The 27,054-nt window shown below is 43.0% G+C and overlaps 1 protein-coding gene across 4 annotated transcripts in view; it reads left to right on the top strand.

Moving 5' to 3' along the window:
- VCL (vinculin) overlaps positions 1 to 27,054 on the top strand; it is a 215,827-nt gene that overhangs the window by 99,098 nt on the left and 89,675 nt on the right. For 2 of the 4 annotated variants that reach the window (XM_033943553.1, XM_033943555.1), the window contains exons 5-7: positions 14,510 to 14,632; positions 19,093 to 19,253; positions 24,375 to 24,377. In XM_033943553.1, coding sequence (XP_033799444.1) covers positions 14,510 to 14,632; positions 19,093 to 19,253; positions 24,375 to 24,377 — 287 coding nt within the window. The remainder of the gene's footprint in view (positions 1 to 14,509; positions 14,633 to 19,092; positions 19,254 to 24,374; positions 24,378 to 27,054) is intronic. The other 2 variants (XM_033943556.1, XM_033943554.1) reach the window with 1 other exon arrangement.

The raw sequence follows: 27,054 nt of genomic DNA, 5'->3' as shown, positions 1-27,054 counted from the left end.
ATTTCATTTCTATTTTTGAACAAGGATTTTATTTTTAAAATGTTCTTTTTTGAAGTTATATAAAACCAGTTACTGTAAGATGTTGTCCCCTCATCAATGACACTGTCTAACAAATGAAACACCATAGGCAACAGTATTGTATAATAACTTCCTACCTCCTTACAAGGAGATAAAAGAAGATCTATTGTCTCTTTCTCCCCCTATAACAAATGTAACATATTAAGCATAATATTTAGGCAAGGAATTAAAAAAGGGTTCTCACACCTGCACAAATTGTAATGCTTTCTCCCCCTCCCCCATTTGCAATTGTGCATTCCATATGTATCAGCTCATGAATTTAGTTTCTCCATAAAAACCCCTCTGGAGGTTCCTTCTTAATCCATTTTATCAAAAAGCTATCGAGCTTTGCACAAGAATTTAATTACATAATTTTTTCCAGTAGATTTTTTTGTTTTGTACTTTACTGAAGATGCAGAAAATGAAATTTCTTTGGCAAGAGGCTTGTGTGCATTCTGGATTGTGCAAGCAAACCGACTTATGCTGGCTTCTACAAAGCTGTGGGTAGAGGTTTCTACTGCTGCCCAGCGAGTAAATGCTCCAACGCTCATAGAATTCCTAGGAGCATCTGAGCATTTACCTTATTGGACCACGGTAGAAACCTCTACCACAACTTTGTAAAAGGAGCCCTTAGTTTTTGGGGAAAAAAGGTTGTCTTTGGTGTGGGTGTGTGTGTGGGTGGGGGTGGGTGTGGGGGTGTGGGTGGGTGTGTGGGGGTGGGAAAATCATCTTAAGGACATGCTTTACTGTGCCTTAAAGTCTAACTCATTCAGTGGCTTTGCTTAATCCTTAGTTCTCTAATTCAGTGAATTCTTATAGGTGATATCTTTTTTGGACCATTCAGTTATGTTGTAATAGGAAGGCCATGGTGTGTTGTGCCATGTGCATGTTTTAAAACTGGTACCTTTTTAGATATGAATTTTACAGTAGAGAATGACAGAGGGACAAATTTATTCATGTCCCCGCAGGATTTATCTCCATCCCTGTCCCTTTCCGAGAGTTCTGTCCGTGTCTCTTCCCCATCCCTGCAAGCTCTGTCCTCATCTGCACAATTCTGCACAATGGACAAAGGAGACTCCATAGACATCATATATCTAGATTTCCAAAAAGCCTTCGACAAGGTGCCCCATGAACGCCTACTCCAGAAACTGAAAAACCATGGGGTGGAAGGAGATGTACATAGATGGATCAGAAACTGGTTGGCGGGTAGGAAACAGAGGGTAGGAGTGAAGGGCCACTACTCGGACTGGAGGAGGGTCACGAGTGGGGTCCCGCAGGGCTCGGTGCTCGGGCTGCTGCTATTTAATATATTCATAAATGATCTAGAAACAGGGACGAAGTGTGAGATAAAATTTGCGGACGACACCAAACTATTTAGTGGAGCTCGGACTAAAGAGGATTGGGAAGAATTGCAAAGGGACTTGAACAAACCAGGGGAATGGGCGACGAGATGGCAGATGAAGTTCAACATTGAGAAATGTAAAGGATTGCATATGGGAAACAGAAACCTGAGGTACAACTATACGATGGGAGGGATGTTATTAAATGAGAGTACCCAAGAAAGGGACTTGGGGGTAATGGTGGACATGACAATGAAGCCGACGGCAAAGTGCGCAGCGGCCGCTAAGAAGGCAAGCAGAATGCTAGGCATAATCAAGAAGGGTATTACAACCAGAACGAAAGAAGTTATCCTGCCATTGTATCGGGCGATGGTGCATCCGCATCTGGAGTCCTGCGTCCAGTATTGGTCGCTGTACCTTAAGAAGGACATGGCGTTACTCGAGAGGGTTCAGAGGAGAGCGACGCATCTGATAAAGGGGATGGAAAACCTTCCATATGCTGAGAGATTGGAGAAACTGGGTCTCTTTTCCCTGGAGAAGAGGAGACTTAGAGGGGATATGATAGAGACTTACAAGATCATGAAGGGCATAGAGAGAGTAGAGAGGGACAGATTCTTCACACTTTCAAATAATAAAAGAACAAGAGGGCATCTGGAAAAGTTGAAAGGGGACAGATTCAAAACAAATGCTAGGAAGTTCTTCTTTACCCAACATGTGGTGGACACCTGGAATGCGCTTCCAGAGAATGTAATAGGGCAGAGTACGGTACTGGGATTTAAGAAAGGATTGGACAATTTCCTGCTGGAAAAGAGGATAGAAGGGTATAAATAGAGGATTTCTGCACAGGTCCTGGACCTGTTGGGCCGCCGCGTGAGCGGACTGCTGGGCACGATGGACCTCAGGTCTGACCCAGTAGAGGCATTGCTTATGTTCTTATCCTTGAACAATTATTTTAAAGTGTTTGAGGCATGTGCAGATGAGGACAGAGCTTGCAGGGATGGGACGGAGATGGAAATAGATTCCGTGGGTACGGGGACAAATTTGTCCCCATGTCATTTGCTATTTTGCAGCCTAATTTTGCCAATGAAGAAGACAATTAAATTACTTTTCTGGTGATTCAAGAGGCCATTAGGTTTTGTTATGGTGGGAGTTATGTGGAGGCTGCCATCTGGAGCCAGGGAATAGGGAGAGACCTGGGCCCTCAACATAGATGTAGCCTTCAGTGTGAAGTAACAGCCAAGCTGTAAATGGTAACTCTGGGGCTTTGAATGTCTTAAAGCAGCTCTGAAAGTTTTAGCAACATCTGTGTCGTTGATGATTTCTATAGAGGTCACAAAGTATCTGTAATTACTACTACTATTAATTAGTTCTACAGTGCTACCAATGCACGCAGCGCTGTACGGAGTCATGAAGAAGACGGTCCCTACTCGAAGGAGCCTACAATCTAAACAGAGAAGACAGACAAACAGGATGCCATGGATACAGTTAAGGGGAATGGTTAATCTGCTGGCTAGGGTGGTGGGGAGTAGGGCTATGGATTTCTCACTACCATGTGTCTTCTTCGTGAAACCATAGAGCAGGGGTGTCCAACTTGCAGCCCAATGAAGTATTTTGTGCAGCCCCTGTCGAGGGAGATGCAGTATTTTTCTCTGCTGCCTCCGGGTGTTTACCGTCTTGCCAGCTCCCTCCTCTGTCTTGCTGCAGCGTTTGCGCGGCCCCAGAAACATTTTTTTTGGCCAATGCGACCCAGGGAAGCCACAAGGTTGGACACTCCTGCCATAGAGGTTTCCGATAACCTGTTGGAGCAGACCCAGCTTCCATTATAACCCACAATGTTGAGATCCCTGTGGTAGGTTTTGGGGAAGCTGAACACTGCATTACCACCCAGATACTGAATGTATAGAAAGCTGTGTTTAATTTGGAAACAAATGGTTAAAGGAATCTCCCCAAAGATTGGAATATTGTCAGGTGATTTACCAGGTCATTTTTTTTTCCTGCTAATACGTGGGCTACAGTGAATCCATTTATTTATTTTTATTTTTTGTTTTTCTTTTGTTCTTCCTTGTATTTTTGTTCAGGTTTTATGTCCATTTGTACTCCTAAGCTAATTTTGTTTATTTTAAACTCTGAGTGAGACTGAGATCTCAATTTTATTAACACCACCACATCTCCTAGCCCAGGGGTAGGCAACTCTGGTCCTCGAGAGCCGGAGCCAGGTCAAATTTTCAGGATATCCACAATGAATATGTATGAGATGGATTTGCATGCACTGCCTCCTTGAGATGCAAATCTATCTCATGCATATTTATTGTGGATATCCTGAAAACCTGACCTGACTCCGGCTCTCGAGGACCGGAATTGCCTACCCCTGTCCTAGCCTGACTGTTATAGAACCCTAGATCAACAGTTCACAGGCCTCACCTGGGACTCAACTAGGGATTTTGGCTCTCCTCTGGAGGCTGGCCATGTGGCAGTATTGGCGATCTTCTCTGTTCTTACAGAGGAGTGAACCCGGTGTGATGGGTGAAGGAATGACAGCGGAAGTTGCTGTTCCATCTGGTGCCGAGGACAGGAGATTTGCTGCTTCTCCCCTGTTGATGGTCATGGCGTCGGACCATGCCCTGCACGTCTGGGTGGGCGGGTGGATGGCTCTAGAGCCCTGCCTCTTTTCTTTCATCGGCTGCAGCGCAACTCCGATGACGTCCCGACTCTTGGAGGGGTTGTGAGGCACCTAGTGGATATGCCTAAATTGCAGAGTGTCCAGGAATCTGTGCGCCACTCCCCTGCTGTCATGGACATCGAGAGCTCTTTGGGGCCTGCCATCTCCTTTCTGCCTGTGGTCTCTGGCCATTGGGCCCCTCCTGCCTTGATGGACTTGTGTTATGGTTTCCAACCGCTTCAGTGAATTGGCAGCCTTTTGCAAAACTACCACTGTTCGGACTGATGGGTTGATTCTTAATTTTTACTTTTTCTTATTCATTCCCCCCTCCCCCCCATACTAACGTGTAGCGCGGGTTTTAGCACCAGCAGCGGCGGTAACTGCTCCGACGCTTATAGGAATTCTATGAGTGTCAGAGCAGTTACCGGCGCTAAAACCCACGCTACGTGTTAGTAAAGGAGGGGTTATATTTTCCCTCATTTTGCTTTCCTTCCTGTTTTATTTCTCTTTCTCTTTCCTTTTTATTTCTTTTTCTTTTTCTTATGCTTGGATAAATATCATACCCTTCCCCTCCTAGGTATTTTACTCTTCTACCTTTGGTACAGGCTGTGCTTTGAGATGATTTTCTCCTTTTTTATTCATCTTACTTCTTACCTATAGTTCATACTAATACTTTTCAGGCACTTTAGCTTAAATTGTGATCCCAATTTGGAACAGATAGAGCAGGGGTCTCAAAGTCCCTCCTTGAGGGCCGCAATCCAGCCGGGTTTTCAGGATTTCCCCAATGAATATGCATGAGATCTTTGCGCATGCACTGCTTTCAATGCATATTCATTGGTGAAATCCTGAAAACCCAACTGGATTGCGGCCCTCAAGGAGGAGACTTTGAGATCCCTGAGATAGAGAAACTCTATGTGCCTTATTATTTCATACAAATGATTCTATTAATTTTTAAAGCTAAACGTTTTTTCTTCTTTGTTGTACCTACTTTTCTGTAACAACATTGAACCGAAAGGCATTTTGCGGTATAAGACTTAGCGGTCCTTTTACTAAGACATGCTAGCTAATTTAGTGTGTGGTAAATATTAATGCGTGCTAAATGCTAATGCATCCATTTTAGTCTATGGACGCATTGGCATTTAGCGCGTGCTTAGTAAAAGGACCCCTTATTTTGAAAAGCACTTAAAAGTTTGAAAATCTGGAGAACTGTTACAGACTGGACCATGAAACTTATTCATTTTCTAAGATTGATAACACTTTGCCTATTAGTTTAACCCAGGGCTGCCCAAGTCCAGTCCTCGAGATCTACTGGCAGGCCAGGTTTATAGGATATCCACAATGAATATGCATGAGAGAGATTTGCCTGCACTGCCTTCTTGGTATGCAAATCTCTCTCATGCATGTTCATTGTGGATATCCTGAAAACCTGGCCTGCCAGTAGATCTCGAGGACTGGAATTGGGCAGCCCTGGTTTAACCAGTGTTTTTTAATGGAAGTTCTCCATATATCTACTTATCTCCTATGAGTTTTGCCTACTATTTATGCAAGTCTGAAAACAGAATCTTTGGATTCAGTAAGAATCCTTTCAGTAGATGGGCCTTTACTTTAAAAGCCCTGTTTGCAAATTATGGGGTCCTTTTACTAAGGCGCACTAGCCGATGTAGAGTGCGCTAAATGCTAACGTGCCCATTATATTCTATGGACACATTAGCATTTAGCACACGCTAAATCGGCTAGCGCACCTTAATAAAAGACCCCCTATATGTCAACCTCAGTCTTAGAAAACGAATATGTACACATGTAAATCTATAAGGGGGTGTAATTTGGGTTGGGCTTGAACAAAACCAAAATGTGCAACCTGGTCGACCAATGGCTGAGAACGCTGTCCGGTGGCGTCATGAAGGGGGCAGGATAGAGCCAGATCAGGAGGGTGTTCCTTAAAGGACGCTTTCGCCGCTCCCGCCGGCTTCTTAGCCTTTTTCTTGGCTGCAGGGATGGAATGGCAGCCACGCTGAAGTGCAGGTCCCAGGAGGTCCGGACCCGGCTGGCTGTGCAGCCCCGCCCTTGGTATGCCACTTTCTGATGGAAACCTTAGTCCTGAACAAATTTACAATACAGATGAAACAGCTCTCTACTGGCACTACATTCCAAGAAAAACACTGACAAAGCTGATAAATGAGCACCAACTGCTTTTAAGGGCACAAAAGACAGGTAACTATTCTTGCATATACCAATGCTGTGGGCACACACAAATTAAAGTTGGCAGAGATTAGAAGGGTATATGTCATCTATCTGTGGACTATTATGCTGACAAGAAATCATGAGTAACCAGAGAAATATTTAGTGATTGGTTCCATAACCACTTTGTGCCAGCAGCAGGAGCTGATTGTAGAGAAGCTGAACTGGAAGAAAACTGTGAAGTTTTACTGGTTCTAGACATCTGCTCTGCACATCCACCTCAAGAACTTCTTGTGAAAAATGTTTCTGCCATTTACCTCCCATCCAATGTCACATCCTTACTTGTGACCAAGGAATTTTATGTTCCATGAATGCCAGGTATAAAGACTGTTTTCTAAATTGCATGCTTGATACAATTAATAGAGGCATAAGAATTCAAGGCTTTCTCAAGGAGTTCAGTCTTAAGGATGCCATGTATGCACTTGTTAATGCCTGGAAAGATTTAACTAGATCAGCATTACAAAATGCTTAGCATAAACTCTGGCTATCAACAATGTTTGATGAAAATTAACCTATAGAGGAAGACTTTGAAGGTTTCCAAGTCAGCGATGAAACGGTGATGATATCAAACCTTATTGCTTAAGTCAGAAGTCTATCACCTGAAAATGTTAATAAGTTAAGTTTCAAGTTTATTAAATTTTTGTTATATACGCAATATCAAAAGCTTCAAAGCATATAACATTTTAAAAATGGGGGGTAGAACAAAACTCTTTTACATAATTACAATAAAATTCTATCCATTCTAATACATAACTGGTACGGAAGGTGAAAGGGGTGAACTACAATTTTTAAAGAGAGAAAGAAAACATTTAGTGGGGAACACATTTGGTAGGTAACACAAAAAGGAAAAAAAAGAAAGGAAAAAAGAAAAAAGATGAATCTATAATCTATACAGAAATCTAATTTAGATCTAAGAAGTTTGGTGATTTGTTAAATTGTGTTGTCTATTTTTTCAAAAGCGTCCTTGAACAAAAAACTTTGTAGGGAACGCTTGAATTTTTCTAAAGAAGATTCATTACGAATATAAATTGGTAGATTGTTCCAAAGCTGGGGTGATATAACTGAGAAAATGGTAGATCTTCTGGTTCCTATTATCTTTAAAGAAGGGATAGTTAGAGGCAGCTGGTATTAATGAAATGCTGAATATTGACAGAGATGCACCTGTTGGGTGTTCCTTCAGAGATGGCGAGATTGCTGAAATAGTGTTAAATAAACACTTGGGGATAGTAGTGATGATGAAGGCCTTGTGAACACCAGAGAAAAAAAATCCCTATAGGTGATATGGTGAAAATGTGTGACCAGTTAATTGCTGGCATGGAACAAGGTGCATTTATCAGTGAGCATGAGATTAAGGCAGTCTACTCTATCAAAGAGAGAATACTGAAACAGAAACCTTTGTTAATTAGACGACACTGCAAGAAGTCTTTAAAAAGACTGCCACTGTTCCTGCATCATCAGATAGCCAAATCCAGACAGAAGATGATGAGGCTTAGCATTTTTGTCTAAGAAAGGCTATGGGCTCCTTTTATCAAGGCGCGCTACGGGGGTTAGCGCGTCGGACATTTCATCACACGCTAACCCCCGCGGCAGGCTAAAATCCTAGCGCCTAGGCGTTAGGTGCTAGCGCGCGGTATTCCATGTGTTAAACCGCTACCGCGCCTTTGTGAAAGGACCCCTATGTGTGACTACAGACTATGTTTGGAACAAGTTTGTGTTTGAAGTACTTTAAGTGTTTAATGTGTGCGACTCTTTCCCACGTAACGCGCACACTTCCGGCCCCTTTTACAAAGGAAAAAAGTTGTTGAAATCTTACCTTGGAATATCTTTGATATGGATGTGATACTTCTGAAATATATATACAGATTGGAGGCAGTCCGGGGAGAGAGAGGTTACCAAATGAGATGTAAAGATCTAAATATGTATACTGGAGAAGACAGGAGTAAGAGAGGGGAATGTCATAGACTGTTCAAACATCTCAAAGGTATCAAACGTGAAGGTCCTTTTATTAAGGTGCATTAAACGATTTAGTGCCCACTAAATGCTAAGGCGCCCATAGAATATAATGGATGCCTTAGCATTTTGTGCGCCTTAATAAAAGGACCCCATAGTATGCGATCCTTTATTTCAGAGCAACAGAACCAAGAGGAAAAAAGGGGGTCCAACCTTGTCTGCAGTGAAAAAAACCAACCAGGAACAAACAAACCAAAACTGCAGATATGTACAACGATGTAGGCAAAATTTATTGTGACAACCAAAGTATATTTAAAAACCTTTTTACCAAACAAGGGACCCAACACGGCCGTGCTTCGGACAACCTTCATCAGGGGTCCATGGTAGAAAAGGGAAAAAAATATATGTCTAGCGAGATTTTACAATATCTAGTGACCCTCGGCGTGACATATTATCCGTTTGTTTTTACTGTATATTTCACTACAATTTTTTGTGACATATATTTTTTTCCCTTTTCTACTATGGACCCCTGATGAAGGTTGTCCGAAACACGGACCATGTTGGGTCCCTTGTTTGGTAAAAATGTTTTTAAATATACTTTGGTTGTCACAATAAATTTTGCCTACATCGTTGTACATATCTGCAGTTTTGGTATCCTTTATTTCAGAGACATTAAAGCTCCAGAAAAAGGAGCAGGAGGGAGAGCAGACCTGTGACCAACTTCAGAAAATAATTCTTCAGAGTGGATGCAGGGAGCGGCTTCCTAGAAGAGGTAGTAAAAAAAGCACAGAATAAGCCGAGAGGATCCCTAGAGATGAAATGCTGAGGAGAAAAACCTGACATCTTCTGGAGGCTGCAGTATTATACCAGAAAGTAAATTGGGCAGATTAGACAGGCCTAATGGTTTTTATCTATTATTTTTTTCTCTGTTTCAGGAATAACATATGTTAAACCCAGATGTAAGTATAAAAGTACTCAGAGAAACAAAATCAGTTCAGAATCTTTCAGCTAAGGTTTTCCTTGACAAGCCAGGTTGCACATTTCATCAGTCTTTATTGTTGTGCTCATTTTGACTTGGCAAGAAGCAAAATATCCTCTGTTTTGTAGTCTGTAAATACTGATGTGCAGGTGCAAGCTTTGATGTGCAGCTGGACTGTGTTGAACAGAAATTCCAAGTTGGCAAGGGTCCTGGTACTGCACTGGCCTTTCAGCAGGAGGTGGGAAACACTGTGCACTACAGCTGCTTCCGTCTCCTGTCATGGCCTACTGAATTTGGAGCACTGGCACCATCACCAAAGGAAGGTGATGGGAGCCTCGGTGCATGATAAAAGGGCTAAGTGCGTCTTTCCCACAGCTTAGTGTTCAAATGCTAACAATCTGTCATCTATAATGATGCAGTTTTGGTTCAGGCCATTATTTTATCTCAGTTGGACTATGGCAATTTGCTTTATGCTTGTTTAAGTAAATGTAATTTGAGGAGGCTACAACTTAACCAGAATATGGCAGCTAAACTGATATATGGTAAACATAAATATGATCATGTCACACCTTTATTGAGATCCCTTCACTGACTTCCTGTTTACTGGAGAATCCAATTTAAATGTGCTACTGTAATTTTCAAAGTCCTATATGGTATTTTTTTTTCTCCTTTGGTTCCTGTCTCATTTAATTCACAAGAAATCTCTAATTCTAGGAGCTGTTAGAAATATAAACGTATGTTCAAGGAATAAAAACTATGGCCAATTTTTGTCGATCATTCTCTTTTTTATTCGTAAAAGTTTGGAATGACCTTCCTTCTAGAATTAGAGTTCTCTTTCATCTACCCACTTTTCGTAAAATAATGAAGACATATTTATTTCAGAAATTTACTAATGATCCTTCTTTTTCTAATAATCAATCATTAAAAATAAAATTCTGGCCTAAAAGATATAGTTTCTGCTCTAATTTCCTGTATAATTTTATTGATATTTTGTTAACCGAGTCAAACCCTCCTGTTGGGATGAATTGGTATAAAAAAAAATCAAAGATTAGATTAGAACAGTGGAGTACCAAGGTGGGGTGGGAAGACTACCCCAAGGGCATGCCCTAGGAGGGTGCACAGACATCCGATTCCAGAACCTCCCGCCCTACTGTGCAACAGGACCTGTACCTCAGTGTGGCTGCTAGGGCACCCCCTCCGACGTATTTGCTCTGGAGCAGAGTCTGCAGCTGCACTGAGGTGCAGGAAGGTCCCGTGATGACTATATCTGCCGGCTCTGCTCCAGACGAAGTAAGTTACAAAGGAGGGGGCAGACCTGGCAGGACCTTGCCGCAACTCCCTGCATCTGCCAGTCCACCCCCTCCGACTTAACTTATTTCTTCCGGAGCAGAGCCAGCAGATCTAGTCATCGCAGGAACTTCCTACACCTCAGTGCGGCTGCCGACTCTGCTCCAGAGCAAATACGTCAGAGTGGGGTGGACCAGCAGCTGGCAGCTACAGTCATCGCAGGACCTTGCTGCATGAAGGGAGAGAAAGGAGAACGAGAGGGCATTCTCTAAAGTTGAAAGGGGATAGATTCCATACAAACTTCTTCACCCAGAGAGTGGTGGAAAGCTGGAATGCTCTTCCAGAGTCTGTTATAGGGGAAAACACCCTCCAGGGTTTCAAGACAAAGTTCAACAAATTCCTGCTAAACTGGAACGTATGCAGGTGAGGCTGGACTCATTTAGAGCACTGGTCTTTGACCTGAGGGCTGCCGCGTGAGCAGACTGCTGGGCAGGATGGACCATTGGTCTGACCCAGCAGCGGCATTTCTTATGTTCTTATGACTACTGGTATGGAAGAGTGGTGGAGGGAGAGAAAGGGGGCAGGGTGATATGGAAGGGTGATGCCGATGGAATTGGTGTGCAGGGAAAGGGGAGAAAGACATAAGGGGGAAGGATACTGGATGGAATTGGATTGGAGGGAAATAAAGTGGGCAGATGCTGATGGAAGTGGGGGGAAGGGAGAGACAAGGGGTAGATGCTGATTAAAGAGGGGTAGATGGAGAGAGAAAGGGCAGACATTGGATGGTAGTGGGGATGGTAGAGGGGGAGCCTATGCTGGTTGTAAGTGTGGATGGGAGAGATAAGGGAGCAGAGGCAGGAAGGAAATGGGAAGGAGAGAAAGAGGGGCGCAGACGCTGGATGGAAGTGGACAGAAAGAGGAGAAGGTACTAGATGGAAGTGGTACAGAAAGAGGGCACATGATGGAAGGAGGGGATAAATAAAAGGAGAACACATGATGGGGAAGAGGATTGAGTTAGTGAAATACTAGAGGGTGTGAGGGAAAGAGGTGGCGAGCTGTAGGTAGACAGTGAAAAAAAAAATTGATGACAGGATAGTAAGAACTTAATCTAGACAGATGCAGAAAATAAATTAAAAAGGAAAATGAGGGAGAAAAGGGAAAGGGATTGCAGAGGAGAGGTGTGAGAGAGGAAAGGGAAGGAGTGAGATGCCAGACCAATGGGGGTGAAGGGAAAGATGGAAGGGGGAGGCATACAGTTTCTAGAAGGGGCATAGAAGGAGAGAAGATGCCATATAGGGGCAGAGAGAGGGCAGACGGTGGATTGAAGGAAGAGAGTAACAAGAAGATGAGGAAAGCAGAAACTAGAGAAGACAAAGGTAGAAAAAAACATTTCTCTTTATTTTTTGTTTTAGGAGACATTTGTCACTGTTTCTGTGGTGTTGCATTGTATGCAGAGTCCAGCTTCTTGGTGGTTCAATTTAACCTTGGTCTATGTATTTCTATTATATCCCTCCTTTTACAAAACTGTGGAGCATTTTTTAGCGCCAGCTGTGGTGGTAGCAGCTCTGATGCTCAGAATTCTATGAGCGTCTGAGCTGTTACCACCGTGGCTAAAAACCACACTACAGTTTTGTAAAAGGGGGAGAGTTTAGTTCCATACTAGGCAAAGGTGTTTTCTGTGTGTTCAAAAGACATGGTTTTCTGTTAGGATTGACTGTGCAGGATTGATCTGTACTAGTCTGGCTTGTTTAGTTTTACCATGTGTGTATTGATGTTGTACTGCTCACTGCAGTATGTAAGATGCTGCCTTTTCCTAAGCACACTCTTGTGTGACGTTTGGATTATTACTAAAAATCATGATTTTCATACAGATGGGGGGGCGGGTGTCAAAAAAAATGATGGGCCCCCGGGTGTCACATATGCTAGGTACGCCACTGGATTAGAAGGTAGTGATTTGGTGTTGGACGAGAGAGAATAGAGCATAAAATAGAGGGAAAGGTAGGTAGGGTGAGAGTGAAAGACAAATTAAGCTGAGGAGAAGGCAGCAGAAGCACAGGAGAATATAGTGAATGAACAAATAATCCCCATTAAGTTCCTATGAGCATGGGGAGCAGTACAAGAGCATTCAGCGCGCTAGCCTGCAATAAAAACCGCTTCTGCGATTTTGTAAAAGGGGGTGAATGAGAGAGCAGCTTTAAAAAAAAGTCCATCTCCCTCACCTATTCTCTCTTTTGTGTGTTTGTATGTAAACAGAGCTACACTTCCCCCTCCGTATTCGCGGTTTCCATATCTATGGATTCATTTATTCACGATTTTAAACCTAACATTCCTTTTTCTTTTTTCGGGCTATTTTAAGCCCCCCCCCCCCCCGCCTTTAAGCCTTACCTGGTGGTCTAGTGAGTTTTTGATCTTCCCATGCTCTTGCCCCGTGCGGATCACTCACAGGAAATGGCTCGAGAGACTACGGGAGCTCAAGGTAGCCATTTCCTGTGAGCGATCTGCATGGGGCAGGGGCAGGAGCATGGGAAGATCGCTCCTGCCTGAAAACCCGCTAGACCACCAGGTAAGGCTTAAGGGGGGGATTTCAGGGCTTAAAATAGCCTGGGGAAGCGGGGGTTAGGGGCAGAACCGGCCTGAATATTATTCACGGTGTTTTAATATTCGCGGGCCGGTTCTGCCCCTAACCACCGCGAATACGGAGGGAGAAGTGTACTTGCTCTGACTTTACTTTTTATTTTTATTCTCTACTAAGGATCCTCTGTCCTTATCCCATGTTTTATTTAAGGCTGTTCATGGGATTTCTTTTCTCCTTCACTAGGAAGCTCTTTTTTGTATGTTATTGGTGGGTGCCTCCTTTTGAATTTTCTTCTATCCTAGTTGGTGATACTGAATTGCATGAAAGGCAAACCTGAGCCTATACTCCAGCCAGTTGGATTTTCAGGATGCCCACAATGAAATTCATGACTTAGCTTTGCATGCAAGCAGTGCATGTAGATCTAAAATCATGAATGCTCATTGCGAATATCCTGAAAATCTGTCTGGTTAAGGGTTCCTATAGGACAGTTTGGGGAGCCATTGCTATTTTATATCTACTAGGAAATGAATTCATCCTTATTCTAGCAGCCACCCCTACAAGAAATGCATGCGTCTGAGAAGTAAGACTGAGTGTAAACATGTAAAAAAAAAAAAAAGCTGGTACAATTGAACCTGAAATTTTATATCTGTTAATACTTATTTGCTGAAACCCAAATTTTCTGTCCATAAATGTACACAATTCCGCATGACTGCAGGTGGCCACAGTGATTCTTTTCCATCCTATCACCATTAATAGGTCCTCTGTGTTTATCCCATAACTTTTGTGAATTATACTACCAGTTTTGTCTCTACCACTACCTCTGGGAGCAAATCCCAATTTGTGAACAAAGGTGGAGGATAAATGGGAAAGCCCCTCAGGAGGAGGAGGTAAAAGCAAAAGTGGTAAAAGAATTTAAAAAGACCTGGAATGAGCATAGTGGATCCCTAGCGGCATGAGGATGGAAACGAATCATGGTGGCTCGATGCAAAAAGCAATGAAATGTTCACAGTATCTTTCCAGTGCAAACCCGGGTGGACATGGACCATTTCAGTGATCTGCTGGTTTTAAGAAAGGCTTGGACATGTTCCTGGAGGAAAAATCTATAGGCTGTTATTGACAAAGACAGGAGGGAAACGAAACGAAACTTTAAGCTTATATACTGCATCTTCTCTATAAATATAGAGCTCAACATGGTTTACAAGCCACTGCTTGCCCTGGATAGGTAGTATGGAATATTGCTACTCCTTGGGTTTTGGCCAGGTACTAGTGACCTGGATTGGCCACCATGAGAACGGGCAACTGGGCTTGATGGAGGGTTGATCTGACCCAGTAAGGTTATTCTTATGTTCTTAACCTTATAACAGGTTTTTAATTTTGGGGTTTATATGGGTTTGTTTGTTTTTTGTTTTGTTTTAATAAACCAGGAATGACCAAGATGGCCAAAATGATTGATGAGCGACAGCAGGAATTGACCCACCAGGAGCACAGAGTCATGCTGGTAAACTCCATGAACACTGTGAAGGAACTGCTACCGGTTCTTATCTCAGGTAAATGCTGCTTCGTCAGATTAAATTGTAATAAAGAAAAATTCTGAGGATGTAATTTAAACTGCATTTCCAGATCTAGATGCACCCCCCCTCCCCCCCTTGGGTTTTTATTTTGACATGATACAGGAGTGGTTTGCCATTGCTTTCTCATGAAGCATGGAGAATTTAGTGATTTGCCCAAGGTCACAAGGAGCTGCCATGGGATTTGAACTTGGACTCTTCTGGTTCGAGGGCATTTGCCTGGCTTACTGGACTTGTTTATGGGTGTTCAGCTTCTTCTATACTGAAGGCTGCATTTGCTCTATAAGGGCTCGGATGTAACCAAATATGGTTATTTCTTTCAATTTATTTGTTTAAGATAAAGTTCAAGCCCAAACAGCACAGTGGTATAAACTAGGGATTCAAAGCTTGGTTTTTTTAAACTACTGAGATAATGGCTAACTATTTGGAAGGTGATTGCTGGTCATTTCTGCTTTACTGGTAAAAAAGGTTTTAACTATTACTACTACTGCTATTAATTATTTCTATAGTGCTATCAGATGCACGCAGCGCTGTACAAAGTCACAAAGAAGAAGAAAACAGTCCCTGCTTGAAAGAGCTTACAATCTAAACAGCTAAGACAGACAAACAGGATGTCATGGATACAGTTAAGGGGAACGGTTAATCAGCAGGCTGGGTTGGAGGGCAGAGGAGTAGGGTTAAGGATTGAAGGCTATGCCTATAATAAATAAAAACGTGTGCATACTACCTGTGTGCATTAACCTGTTGCAAGCAAATGCGTTCTAGGGACGAGGTTTGGTGGAATTTTACACGCATGTATACAATCCATTCTCATTACCCACGGTATTATGATTCCTGAAAATGTTCACGAGCTGCGAAATCGTGAATAATGAAACACTGAGTCTATGAGAAAATGGAGGTTAGTTTCCAGGAGTACACAATGTGCCTCAAAACCATAGAAAGTGATCCATAGATCCTATTGGTAAAATAGGGCTAGGTTCCTGCGTGGAACAGCACTTGAAGTACTTGTAATACACTCTCTGGACACTTGGGGGTCCATATGTGGGAGCAAACGCCCGACCTCGAGGTGAAAGTGAACGCAAAGAAAGCTTGCGCCAGAAGACGTATGAGGAGAGACTGGAAGCCCTGAATATGTATACCCTAGAGGAAAGGAGAGACAGGGGAGATATGATTCAGACGTTCAAATACTTAAAGGGTATTAACGTAGAACAAAATCTTTTCCAGAGAAAGGAAAATGGTAAAACCAGAGGACATAATTTGAGGTTGAGGGGTGGTAGATTCAGGGGCAATGTTAGGAAATTCTACTTTACGGAGAGGGTGGTGGATGCCTGGAATGCGCTCCCGGGAGAGGTGGTGGAGAGTAAAACTGTGACTGAGTTCAAAGAAGCGTGGGATGAACACAGAAGATTTAGAATCAGAAAATAATATTAAATATTGAACTAGGCCAGTTACTGGGCAGACTTGCACGGTCTGTGTCTGTATATGGCCGTTTGGTGGAGGATGGGCTGGGGAGGGCTTCAATGGCTGGGAGGGTGTAGATGGGCTGGAGTAAGTCTTAACAGAGATTTTGGCAGTTGGAACTCAAGCACAGTACCGGGTAAAGCTTTGGATTCTCGCCCAGAAATAGCTAAGAAGAAAAAAAAAAAAAAAAAAAATTTAAATTGAATCAGGTTGGGCAGACTGGATGGACCATTCGGGTCTTTATCTGCCGTCATCTACTATGTTACTATGTTACTATGTTACTGTTTTTTAAAGAGCCGGTCTGCAAATTGGCGCGAATGGGGAATATTGGTAACAATCGATGCAACCATGGATACATGAAATTGTGCATCAGGAATGCGCAAATAACGAGAATGGACAATACTCAGAAATTTATTTTTTTTTTTAAATTCTTTATTCATTTTCAAAATTACATTAAGTGTTAAATATTTTCATTCACATTAACCATAAGTACATCACTTACAAACAATCATTAGTACATTACATAAATTCTTATCTCTACCCCTTTCCCATCCCTCCCACCCATATATTCCATTATCATATAAAACATGTAATAATAAAATTCCCCCCTCCCTACACCTTAAATTGATAAATATAAGGGAAACAATTTCAATTAATCTTTACATTATTTTGTTAATGGTTTCCACACATCCTGAAATTTCTTAAAATATCCCCGTTGTAATGCAATAAATCTTTCCATTTTATAGATATGGCATAAAGAGTTCCACCAAAAGTTATAATTTAATCTCTTCCAATCCTTCCAATTATATGTAATTTGCTGAATGGCAACACCAGTCATTATAAGTAATAATTTATTGTTGTTCGCAGAAATCTGACTTTTTGCTCTCATTTCCATACCAAATATCACAGTATCATAAGATAATGCCACTGGGTTATCTAATAAATTATTAATTTGGTCCCAAATTGATTTCCAAAAATTCATAATAAATGGGCAATGAAATAATAAATGATCTAAAGTTCCTGCTTCCAGATGACAATGCCAACATCTATTAGACAAAGAACTATCTAATTTTTGCAACCTAACAGGGGTCCACAATGCTCTATGCAACAGAAAAAACCAAGTTTGTCTCATAGATGCTGACACCGTACATTTCATCCTCCAAGACCAAATTTGTGGCCATTGAGATGCAGTAATCTCATGCTTAATCTCAATGCTCAGAATTTTTGGAAAAATATGCACATTAGATAGCAGGTGTAAATATCTGCACAGTCTTCCTGAAGTGAAAGTCTGCATGTACATCCAACTGAGTTTACATAGTGAAAAGCTTACAGGTATGTTTTGACAAATGCAGGCATTTATAAAACTAGCCTTTAAAAGGGAACTGCAGGGTGCCTTTCAGAGCAGGAGGGCACCTGGGGGTAGAGAAGCATCCCTCTTAAATACCTTGTACATGAAGAGGAGGGTTGCCTTCTCATCGGTAGCCTGATGTCTTGCATTTTGGTTTCTAGGAAAGACTCCACCAAAAGATGTCTTGATTTGGTGTGAGGGGAAAAGGACCTAGACCCTTCCTCCTGTCCTTGAATACCTTCTGTGCTTGAATCTGGTCTTGAGACTTAATTTAGGGTTCATCTCTGTTAAGCTAGCATTTACGAGTATCGCCATCTTGTAAAAGGTAGACCTGTCTCAGGAAACTCATCCACCTCTTGAGTTGGCCGCTTCTGGAAGTAGCTTTGTATTGAAATGAAGTGGACCCTTGTGATAACGCTGATGCAGGAACTTAAGTCATATTTGATAGAACATTATGTAAATCATTATAAACAAACCTCTAGCCCTGAGCTTCCTCTTGAGGACTGATATGTTACTTTCCACAGAACACTTCTTTACAGGTAACCAACTTTTTATTCTTAGAAGTGGGGTTAGGAAGGAGTTTGCTCTTGTGTACATACTTCATTTCTAGGAGTATGAATATATTTTTCCATTAAAATTCTATTTATAATAATGTTAGGTAAAAGAAACATAAGATGATAAGGACCACATGGCCTTCCCAGTCTGCCCATCCATATTATCTATGATCTCTTCCTGTTCCTTAGAGATTCTTCATGCTTGTTCCAAGATTTCTTGAATTCAGATTCAGTTGCCATCTCCACCACCTTCTCCAGGAAGCCGTTCTATGCATCCACTACTCTTTTTGTAAATAAGTGTTTTCTTAAATTACTCCTGAATCTATACCCTATACCCCCTCATTCCAGAGCTTCCTTATACTTGAAAGAGATTCACCTCCTGTATTTTTGCCACAGAGTTATTTAAATATCTCTATCATCTTTTCTCTCTTGCCTTTCTCCCAAAGTATACATATTGAGATCTTTAAGTCTCTTCCCGTGCCTTTATGATGAAGACCATTGGTCATATTAGTAACTGCCCTTTTCTCCAGACTCTATCCTGTCTTTCTGAAGATGCTGTCTCCAGAATTGTGCACAGTACTCTAAATGAGGCCCCGCTAGAGACTTATACAGAGAGGTTATTGTCATTTTTTTCTTGCTAGCCTCTCCCTATGCACCCAAGGATCCTTCTGGTATTTATTGTCATCTTTTCTAGCCGTTGGGCCAACTTAAAATTATCAGATTATGATCACTCCCAGTTCTGCGTCTCTTTTGAGCATAAATCTTGTGCCCTGTTGGTTCTTAATAAAAATATTTCACCCCATATACTGTTTTACTCCCTTGGGTTTTGCAGCCCAAATGTATGGTCCTGCATTTTTAGCATGAAATATTAGCTTCCAAAGTTTAGGCTAGTCTTCAGGCTTTGCTTATAATATAGCTATAAGTGAGTACCTTTCCTTGAGTAATTTTCAAAGTGAAAGTTTATACTTTTCATTTAGAAAATTTAGCCAAGTCCATGTGAGTGAAAAATAAGCATGTATTTTTCACTACCGTGGGCAGTTATAAAATTACACTTAACTTATTTGTTTTGTTTACAGCTATGAAGATCTTTGTAACTACTAAGAGTTCCAAAAGTCAAGGAGTGGAGGAAGCCTTGAAGAACCGTAACTTTACAGTGGGGAAGATGAACACCGAGATCAATGAAATAATTCGTGTCCTGCAGCTCACATCCTGGGATGAGGATGCATGGGCCAGCAAGGTAAGTCACCTACTTTTGTGCTAGATATGCAAGTTCTCTACTTCTGTAGGTTGGAAGGCTGCTTAACATGAATTAAAATCTAATATAAAGAGCCATTGAATTTCTCACTGTATTCAAGAGTATGCTCTTAGAATTTATTGGGTGGTTTCTGTTCTTCATTCTAGGGATACCGCCATCTTTAGATTTAATATTTCTTTCTGTACTTTATCAGGTTTATCAGGCCTGGTTTACATTTCAGCCAACAAAAAGGCAGTGATGGATAAACCACACAAATGAATCAAGCTTCTAATCATGATGATTATTTTTTAATGTTTCTCTAAATTCAATAAAGAATAGAAGACGTTTGAAAACAAGGCACCCTGCTTATCCTTTTATTAGGAGAGGTTTGCTTTAAATAAAGTCAGTCATTATACATGAGTTTTATTTGTAGTATTTATTGTAAAATAAGCAGATTTGATTTCCTAAACGAAATGACTGTTGCTCCTCCCTTCCTGTGGTTGTTAGGAGGGGAAGGGGAGCTGACCAGAGCTAGCTTTGAATAGGTAATTATCATTAATAGCCTAAAGTTCATCAGCCTGGTGATTTGTGTCAAGTGAACTGGTTCTGTCAATTCAGGTCACCAAAATTTGATGTCTACTTCATGAAATCAGTATTTTATTTTTTTTTATTTGGATTCTCAATTCTAGCTCAAGGTGAATTACTTTTTGGCACATTAAGTATTTTCCTGCCCCTAGAAGATTTGCAATCTTAAGTTTTTGTACCTGAGGAATAGAGAGTTAAGGGGTAAACTAAGAAATTTTGGCTACAGTTTGGCAGTTCAATAACGGCAATTCTGCACAGAACTTCCATTATATGGAACTATAAATTCATTCACCATAACGCTCAAACAAAACACTTTTTTTCAATTTCATACCTAGAAGACTATAAAGGAGTTCAGATTTCTACCCAGATCATAAGCGATCGCTAGCGGCTGATGTAAATGGGAAAGTCTTATTTCACTTAAAGTTCCCCCAACCTTGATAAAGACGAGTGAAACGCGTCGGGAAGGGGAACCCACAGCGATAAAACCTAAGTTATAAAGAAAAGCTAAGTTATGATAAAAAATATATGCATTAAATTATAATTTGATAAAATAGAAGTGAAGCTATAATGGGAATAATGAAGAATAACACCACCAGAAACGTTATGATCTGAACTCCCTCATAGTCTTCTAGGTATGAAATTGAAAGAAACTGGGAAAAAAGTGTTTTGTTTGAGCGTTATAGTGAATGAATTTTATATTTTTGTGAACTGAATCGACCTGTATGAATTTTTGAGGATGGATTATATAGAACTGGCATAAGTCCAGTGGCGTAGCGAGGGTGAGAGGAGCCCGGGGTAGTAGTGCCCCTCCCCCACACTTGTCTCCGCCCCCCCCCCCCCGCAGCACACCCCCCTTCCCTTCCCCTGTATCTCTCGTTGTTCACCGCCACGACCAACAACTTCAATGTGCTCCTCGCAACCGAATCCTCCCCCTCTGACGTCACTTCCTAAGCGTGGCACCCAGAAGTGATGCCAGCAGGAGCCGACGCGGTCACAAGGAGCACAGTGAAGTTGCTGCTTCTGGCGGTGAACAAGTAGAGGTATGGGGGGAAGGGAAAGGGGGCGCGCATGCGGCGGGGGAGGAATGGGAAGAGGCGGGGGGAGGAGGGATGCGGGTGCCTCCACCGTGATGGTGGCCTTGGCAGACCATCAACTCCCTTACTACGCCACTGTGTAAGTCCTCATTTTCACTCTAATTTTGGGTGCAGACACTTAAGTGTTGGCATTTATACCAGCCTTTGAGCTGTTGTAAGCACTGTCAGTAATGTATGTAAATGACTAACAGTACAGTACTCCCCCGAAATTCGCGGGGATCCGTTCCAGGAATACCCACGAATTTCAAGAAACCGTGAATACGGTTTTTCAGCTGATCAAAGGCAGGAGAGGGCATCTGGGGCACCGACAGGTGCTTAAATTGTACTTACGAAGCCGGGCACATTTTCCGGCCGCCTCTTCCTGCTACTAAAGTCATGGTTACACCAATCAGGAGATGCTTTGATAAGCCAGATAGCGTTTCAAAGCAGCTCCTGATTGGTATAATCATGACTTTAGTACCAGGAAGAGGTGGTTGGGAAATACCGTGAATTACTGAGTCTGCGATTTGCAAACCGCAAATTCACGGGGGTTTACCGTATTCTATAACACTGTGCCCATTTTGCTCGTCACATATCTGACCTTCCCACCTCTCTCTGAAGTCCATGCCCCCTGTGGGTTGTGCGCCATAAAAATTAGATATTCCATTTATAGAATAGGGCCATAAGTCAGTTGCACACTTAAGCAAAATTTTTTACCAGTCAGCACTTGTAAAGGTAAGGCTAATTATTGGTACGTAGTGCTAAATTGGCACTTAATTGGGAATAACAGATTAAGAAGTGCATGTAACTGAGCCTATTCTGTCAATTGCTCGCCTTTGGGTGCCATTTATAAAATCTGGAGGTAAGGGACTTGCTCAGGTATATCAATAGGATTTGAACCCTTGTTTAACTGTAAGTGTTGTAAATAAGCATACAGTTTACACAGGAGAGAGAGAGAGTGCACACGGACAAGGAGACTAAATTGTCTTCCAATCCGCACCAGTGTTCCCAACATGGCGGAGATGATGTACATTGGTATTGCAGTGAGGGAGCATTTACTTCCACACTGCCTGAGCACGACCTGCTCTATTTTTTATTTTTTGTTTAGAGGATTTTACTTTGTAGTGCTATAAAATCAGCCCCTTTTGACAAGCACTAAATTTAACAAAAGCATCAACCCCCTCTTTTACTAAGGTGCGCTAGCCGATTTAGCACGTGCTAATCGATTTAGCGCATGCTATAAATGCTAATGCGCCCATTATATTCTATGGATTTGTTGGCATTTACCACTCACTAATCGTTAGCGCACGCTAAATCGGTTTGCGCAGCCTTAGTAAAAAGACCCCCCAAGACATATGTGTAGTGACGAGCGAAACCCATTTTCCAAAATCTGGTTTTTACGAGGGTTCTTCAAAAAGTTTCTGGACTTTCATATTTTTGCGGGAAATGGTTGGGGCGGGAGAAGGAGTAAGACTGTGTCATAGAATGTCATGTGACTAGTCAGTCAGGCAAGCTATGTAATTTGCTTGTGAAATATTTAATAAATAGCATTTAAAAAAAATAAAAGTGCAGAAACATTTTGAAGATCCCGTGGGGATAGATTTAATCCAGCTTTCGTAGGTCACAGTATTATTTGTTGGTCTACTTGTGATAATTACTAGCACAATTTTGATTATGGCCCTATATCGGACCTAGTGTGATAGCATCTTGTGTGAGTGCTTCTGGTCACCCCATCTCAAAAAGGCTATAAAAGAATTAGAGCACAACAGAGGATGAATGAGGATGAGATGTCAATAATTCAGCCACGGGTGTAAAGTTCAAAGTTCGAGTCTTTGCAGTGCTACTACCAATAAAGTGAACTTTGAACTTTACACCCGTGGCTGAATTATTGACATCTCATCCTCACGACTCATCCATTGTGCTGTGCTTTCCTCGTCATCGAGGCCTTTTTAGGTTCTCTCTCCCGTATAAAAGAGTTAGATAATGTTCTGAGAAGGCTGACAAACAATAAAACTCGGAGCCCAAGCTAGGTGCTGGTAGGTAGCATGCTGTAGCTCCACAAGCAACTTTTTATAACGCCCATGGCACACCCCCTTCTGAGATGCACGCCATGGGAGTTGAGCACGGCACCTTATGGAATAGTAGGCATCCAGATGTGCGTGCAGAGTTCAATGAGTGCCCATTTACATCAATAATTGATTATTAGCATCCAAGTATTGATGGTTCAGAATTTATCATCTGATTTATTTGTATGCATATATTAGAAGCGCACCCAAAGTTGAGTGTGCAACTTTGGGCGCCTTGTATGGAATCTGGGGGGGATGTAACTTTGTGTTGCATTTCAATAGTATTTAAAGTGTCTCACAAAGAACCATATACATGTTGGAGATATTGGCTTGGTACGAATGCCTTGTAATTATTTGGAAATGTATTAGAAATGAATAAATGCAAGGCATTTGTAACAGTTAATACCTTCTCTGTAAGCTTTTAAGTTCTACTGATCAAGCATTTAAGAACACAAGCCCTGTTTATAGACCGGTCAATATTTTTGAACACCGTGTTTAAATATTACATTTACTGGTACTCAGCACTGTTATCTGGAGAGTGAAAAGCACTGAATACACATGGACACTTTCATCTGTATAGCTCTGTGGTTAAGTTATGACAGCGGCTTTGCTGTCCTAAATTAATCCGCATGGCTATATGGATAGTGGGTGAACATCAAGCTATCCACAGCACTATCTGGATAGTGCCAGGATGGGCTGTAAGCCTTTTTAGCGCCCTCATCCCGATGGAGGGTTCATATGTTCAGTAACTTTCGCAAAACATGTAAACTTTTTTGAATATCGAGCTGCCTGTATTTTTCTACAGAGCCAAGCTTCACTGTAAACCAGTGGTCTCTAACTCAAACCCTTTGCAGGGTCATATTTTGGATTTGTAGGTATTTGGAGGGCCGCAGAAAAAATAGTTAATGTCTTATTAAAGAAATGACAATTTTGCATGAGGTAAAACTCTTTATAGTTTATAAATTTTTCCTTTTGGCTAAGTCTTAATAATAATATAGTCATTTATAGTTAAATAGATATATGATCAAGAAACTGTTTTATTTTACTTTTGTGATTATGATAAACATACTGAGGGCTTCAAAATAATACCTGGCGGGCCGCGAGTTTGGGACCACTGCTGTAAATCATTGCCTGAAAGCAAAAGTGCTGAGTGCGCATTTGATGCAAGAGAGAGAGAGAATGAGAAGTGAAGTATAATGTTCTTGTAAATCACCAATATTTTTTTACTTAAGATACAGCCTTTCCAAAGTTACAACAGTTTGTCATGCAGGAAGATTTTACAGCAGTGTACTGAAATGTCTCTCCTTCATGCAAAAATTGTTCATGAGCCACTTGCTTTCAGGCGATGCTACGATGATATCTCAAGTACCTTTCTATAGTTTTTGTAAGTGTTGATGCAGAAGGTTTTTTGGGGAGGATGGGAGTGTATGATATTTCCATTTATGGGCTGCAAATGTCTGCTTTAAAATTGGTGTCACCCCAGCCTGTTAATTTGCTTGAAGATACTTTGTTGCTTTTTTTTTTTTTTAAGTTCCTCGTTCTGATTATGACTACTTTGTGTATTTTTTGTTTTCGTTCTGTTTCCTTCTTGTTCTTTTCTCACATTTTAGAAGGTAAGCCTTTCTTCTCTGGCTTCTACTAAAGCATGGTGCTGAGGTTTTTTTTTGGTGCTGTGTGTGCTCATTTGTGTGATGCCAGTTGTGCAACACTATATGCTAAAATCTGAGGCCTGTGTGTAGATCATTCTATTCCAGCTGCTGCTGTCGCATCCCAAGATGGGTTTATTGACCACTGAATTTTAAGAAATGAATAAGAAAGCTAGATATTAAAGAGGTTATTTTTTTTATCTTTTGACAAATGAGTACCTTAAAAAGACTGCATACAGCAAGCTACGTAATTAGACAGCTTTGAAAAGTGACTTTAATCTGTGGAGATTTTGGGTTGCTGTCCTATGTTCCTTCTAAGCGGAGCGCATGAGCAATCGCTTCTACATTCTAGCAGCATCACTCACAGATTTTACTTGGTCACTTACAAAAATGCTTCCAAATCTGGAAAATTGGTGGAGGGGTTTTAGACGTTGTTGCTCACAGGAAAAAAAAAATTGCAGGCACCTAGCCATTCCTTAACCTGCATTGAGGGAACATTGTTGCTGTCTCCTGAGTATTTAGGAGGCTGGGAATGACCTGCCTGAGGGCTTGGATGCCAGAACAGACTCAAGCACTGGGGCCTCCACTCATGCCTATGGATAGGAGGTAGTGGGGTCTTGTAGCACTCGAGGGTAGTGGGGAAGAGCAAATCCTGGATATGAAGCTTGCATTAAACAAGAATAGGTAGGCAGCAAACAGAAAACTTTGAGCAAGAATCCAGAATTAAACAGTCCATAGTAGAGGTCTTTACGGGAACAGGGATCGCGGGAATCCCCCCTAATCCACGGGGACCCCCCTCTAGCCAACGGGACTCCCACGGGAAGACTTTGGAAGCAGGGTTCATCCATATAATACAATGGACACGTCAGCCTTAGTAAAAGAGGGGGTTTATAAGTTAATTACCTGAACAGAAAATAAAAAAAAGGGTTCCACCACAGAGATTCCACAAGGAAAACAGCAGCGCAAACACAAAAGAAACTGTGGAATTGATGATCCTGTCAGAAGTAATTGCTACTTTTTATGGGGACGGGCGGGGATGGAGGTAATTCCTTGCGGGGATGGGTGGGGATGGAGAGGATCCTGACGGGGACGGGTGGTGACGGAGAGAATCCTGGCGGGGACGGATGGGGACGGAGAGGATCCTGAAGGGGATGGGTGGGGACGGAGAGGATCCTGATAGGGACGGGTGAGAACGGAGAGGATCCTGGCAGGGACGGGTGGGGACGGAGAGGATCCTGATGGGGACGGGTGGGAACGGAGAGGATCCTGATGGGGACGGGTGGGAACGGAGAGGATCCTAGCGGGGAAGAGTGGGGACGGAGAGGATCCTGGTGGGGAAGGGTGGGGACGGAGAGGATCCTGACGGGGATGGGTGGGGACGGAGAGGATCCTGACGGGGACGGGTGGGAACGGAGAGGATCCTGGCGGGGACGGGAGGGGACGGAGAGGATCCTGACGCGGACGGGTGGGGACGGAGAGGATCCTGACGCGGACGGGTGGGGACGGAGAGGATCCTGAAGGGGATGGGTGGGGACGGAGAGGATCCTGAAGGGGATGGGTGGGGACGGAGAGGATCCTGATAGGGACGGGTGAGAACGGAGAGGATCCTGGCGGGGACGGGTGGGGACGGAGAGGATCCTGACGGGGATGGGTGGGAACGGAGAGGATCCTGACGGGGACGGGTGGGAATGGAGAGGATCCTAGCGGGGATGAGTGGGGACGGTGAGGATTTTGGCGGGGAAGGGTGGGGACGGAGAGGATCCTGACGGGGATGGGTGGGGACGGAGAATATCCTAGTGGGGACGGGTGGGGACAGAGAGGATCCTGAAGGGGACGGGTGGGGACGGAGAGGATCCTGATAGGGACGGGTGAGAACGGAGAGGATCCTGGCGGGGACGGGTGAGAACGGAGACGATCCTGGCGGGGACGGGTGGGAACGGAGAGGATCCTGGCGGGGACGGGTGGGGACGGAGAGGATCCTGACGGGGACGGGTGGGGACGGAGAGGATCCTGACGGGGACGGGTGGGAACGGAGAGGATCCTGACGGAGACGGGTGGGGACGGAGAGGATCCTGGGGGGGACGGGTGGGGACGGAGAGGATCCTGATGGGGACGGGTGAGGACGGAGAGGATCCTGGCGGGGACGGGTGGGGACGGAGAGGATCCTGGCGGGGACGGGTGGGGACGGAGAGGATCCTGGCGGGGACGGGTGGGGACGGAGAGGATCCTGGCGGGGACGGGTGGGAACGGAGAGGATCCTGGCGGGGACGGGTGGGAATGGAGAGGATCCTGGCGGGGACGGGTGGGGACGGAGAGGATCCTGAAGGGGACGGGTGGGGACGGAGAGGATCCTGACGGGGACGGGTGGGGACGGAGAGGATCCTGAAGGGGATGGGTGGGGACGGAGAGGATCCTGATGGGGACGGGTGAGAAC

Source organism: Geotrypetes seraphini, chromosome 4, assembly GCF_902459505.1.
Source record: "Geotrypetes seraphini chromosome 4, aGeoSer1.1, whole genome shotgun sequence".
Taxonomy (NCBI): Eukaryota; Metazoa; Chordata; class Amphibia; order Gymnophiona; family Dermophiidae; genus Geotrypetes; species Geotrypetes seraphini.
The sequence above is the reverse complement of the archived record's forward strand: the minus strand, read 5'-3'. Positions and strand labels throughout refer to the sequence as shown.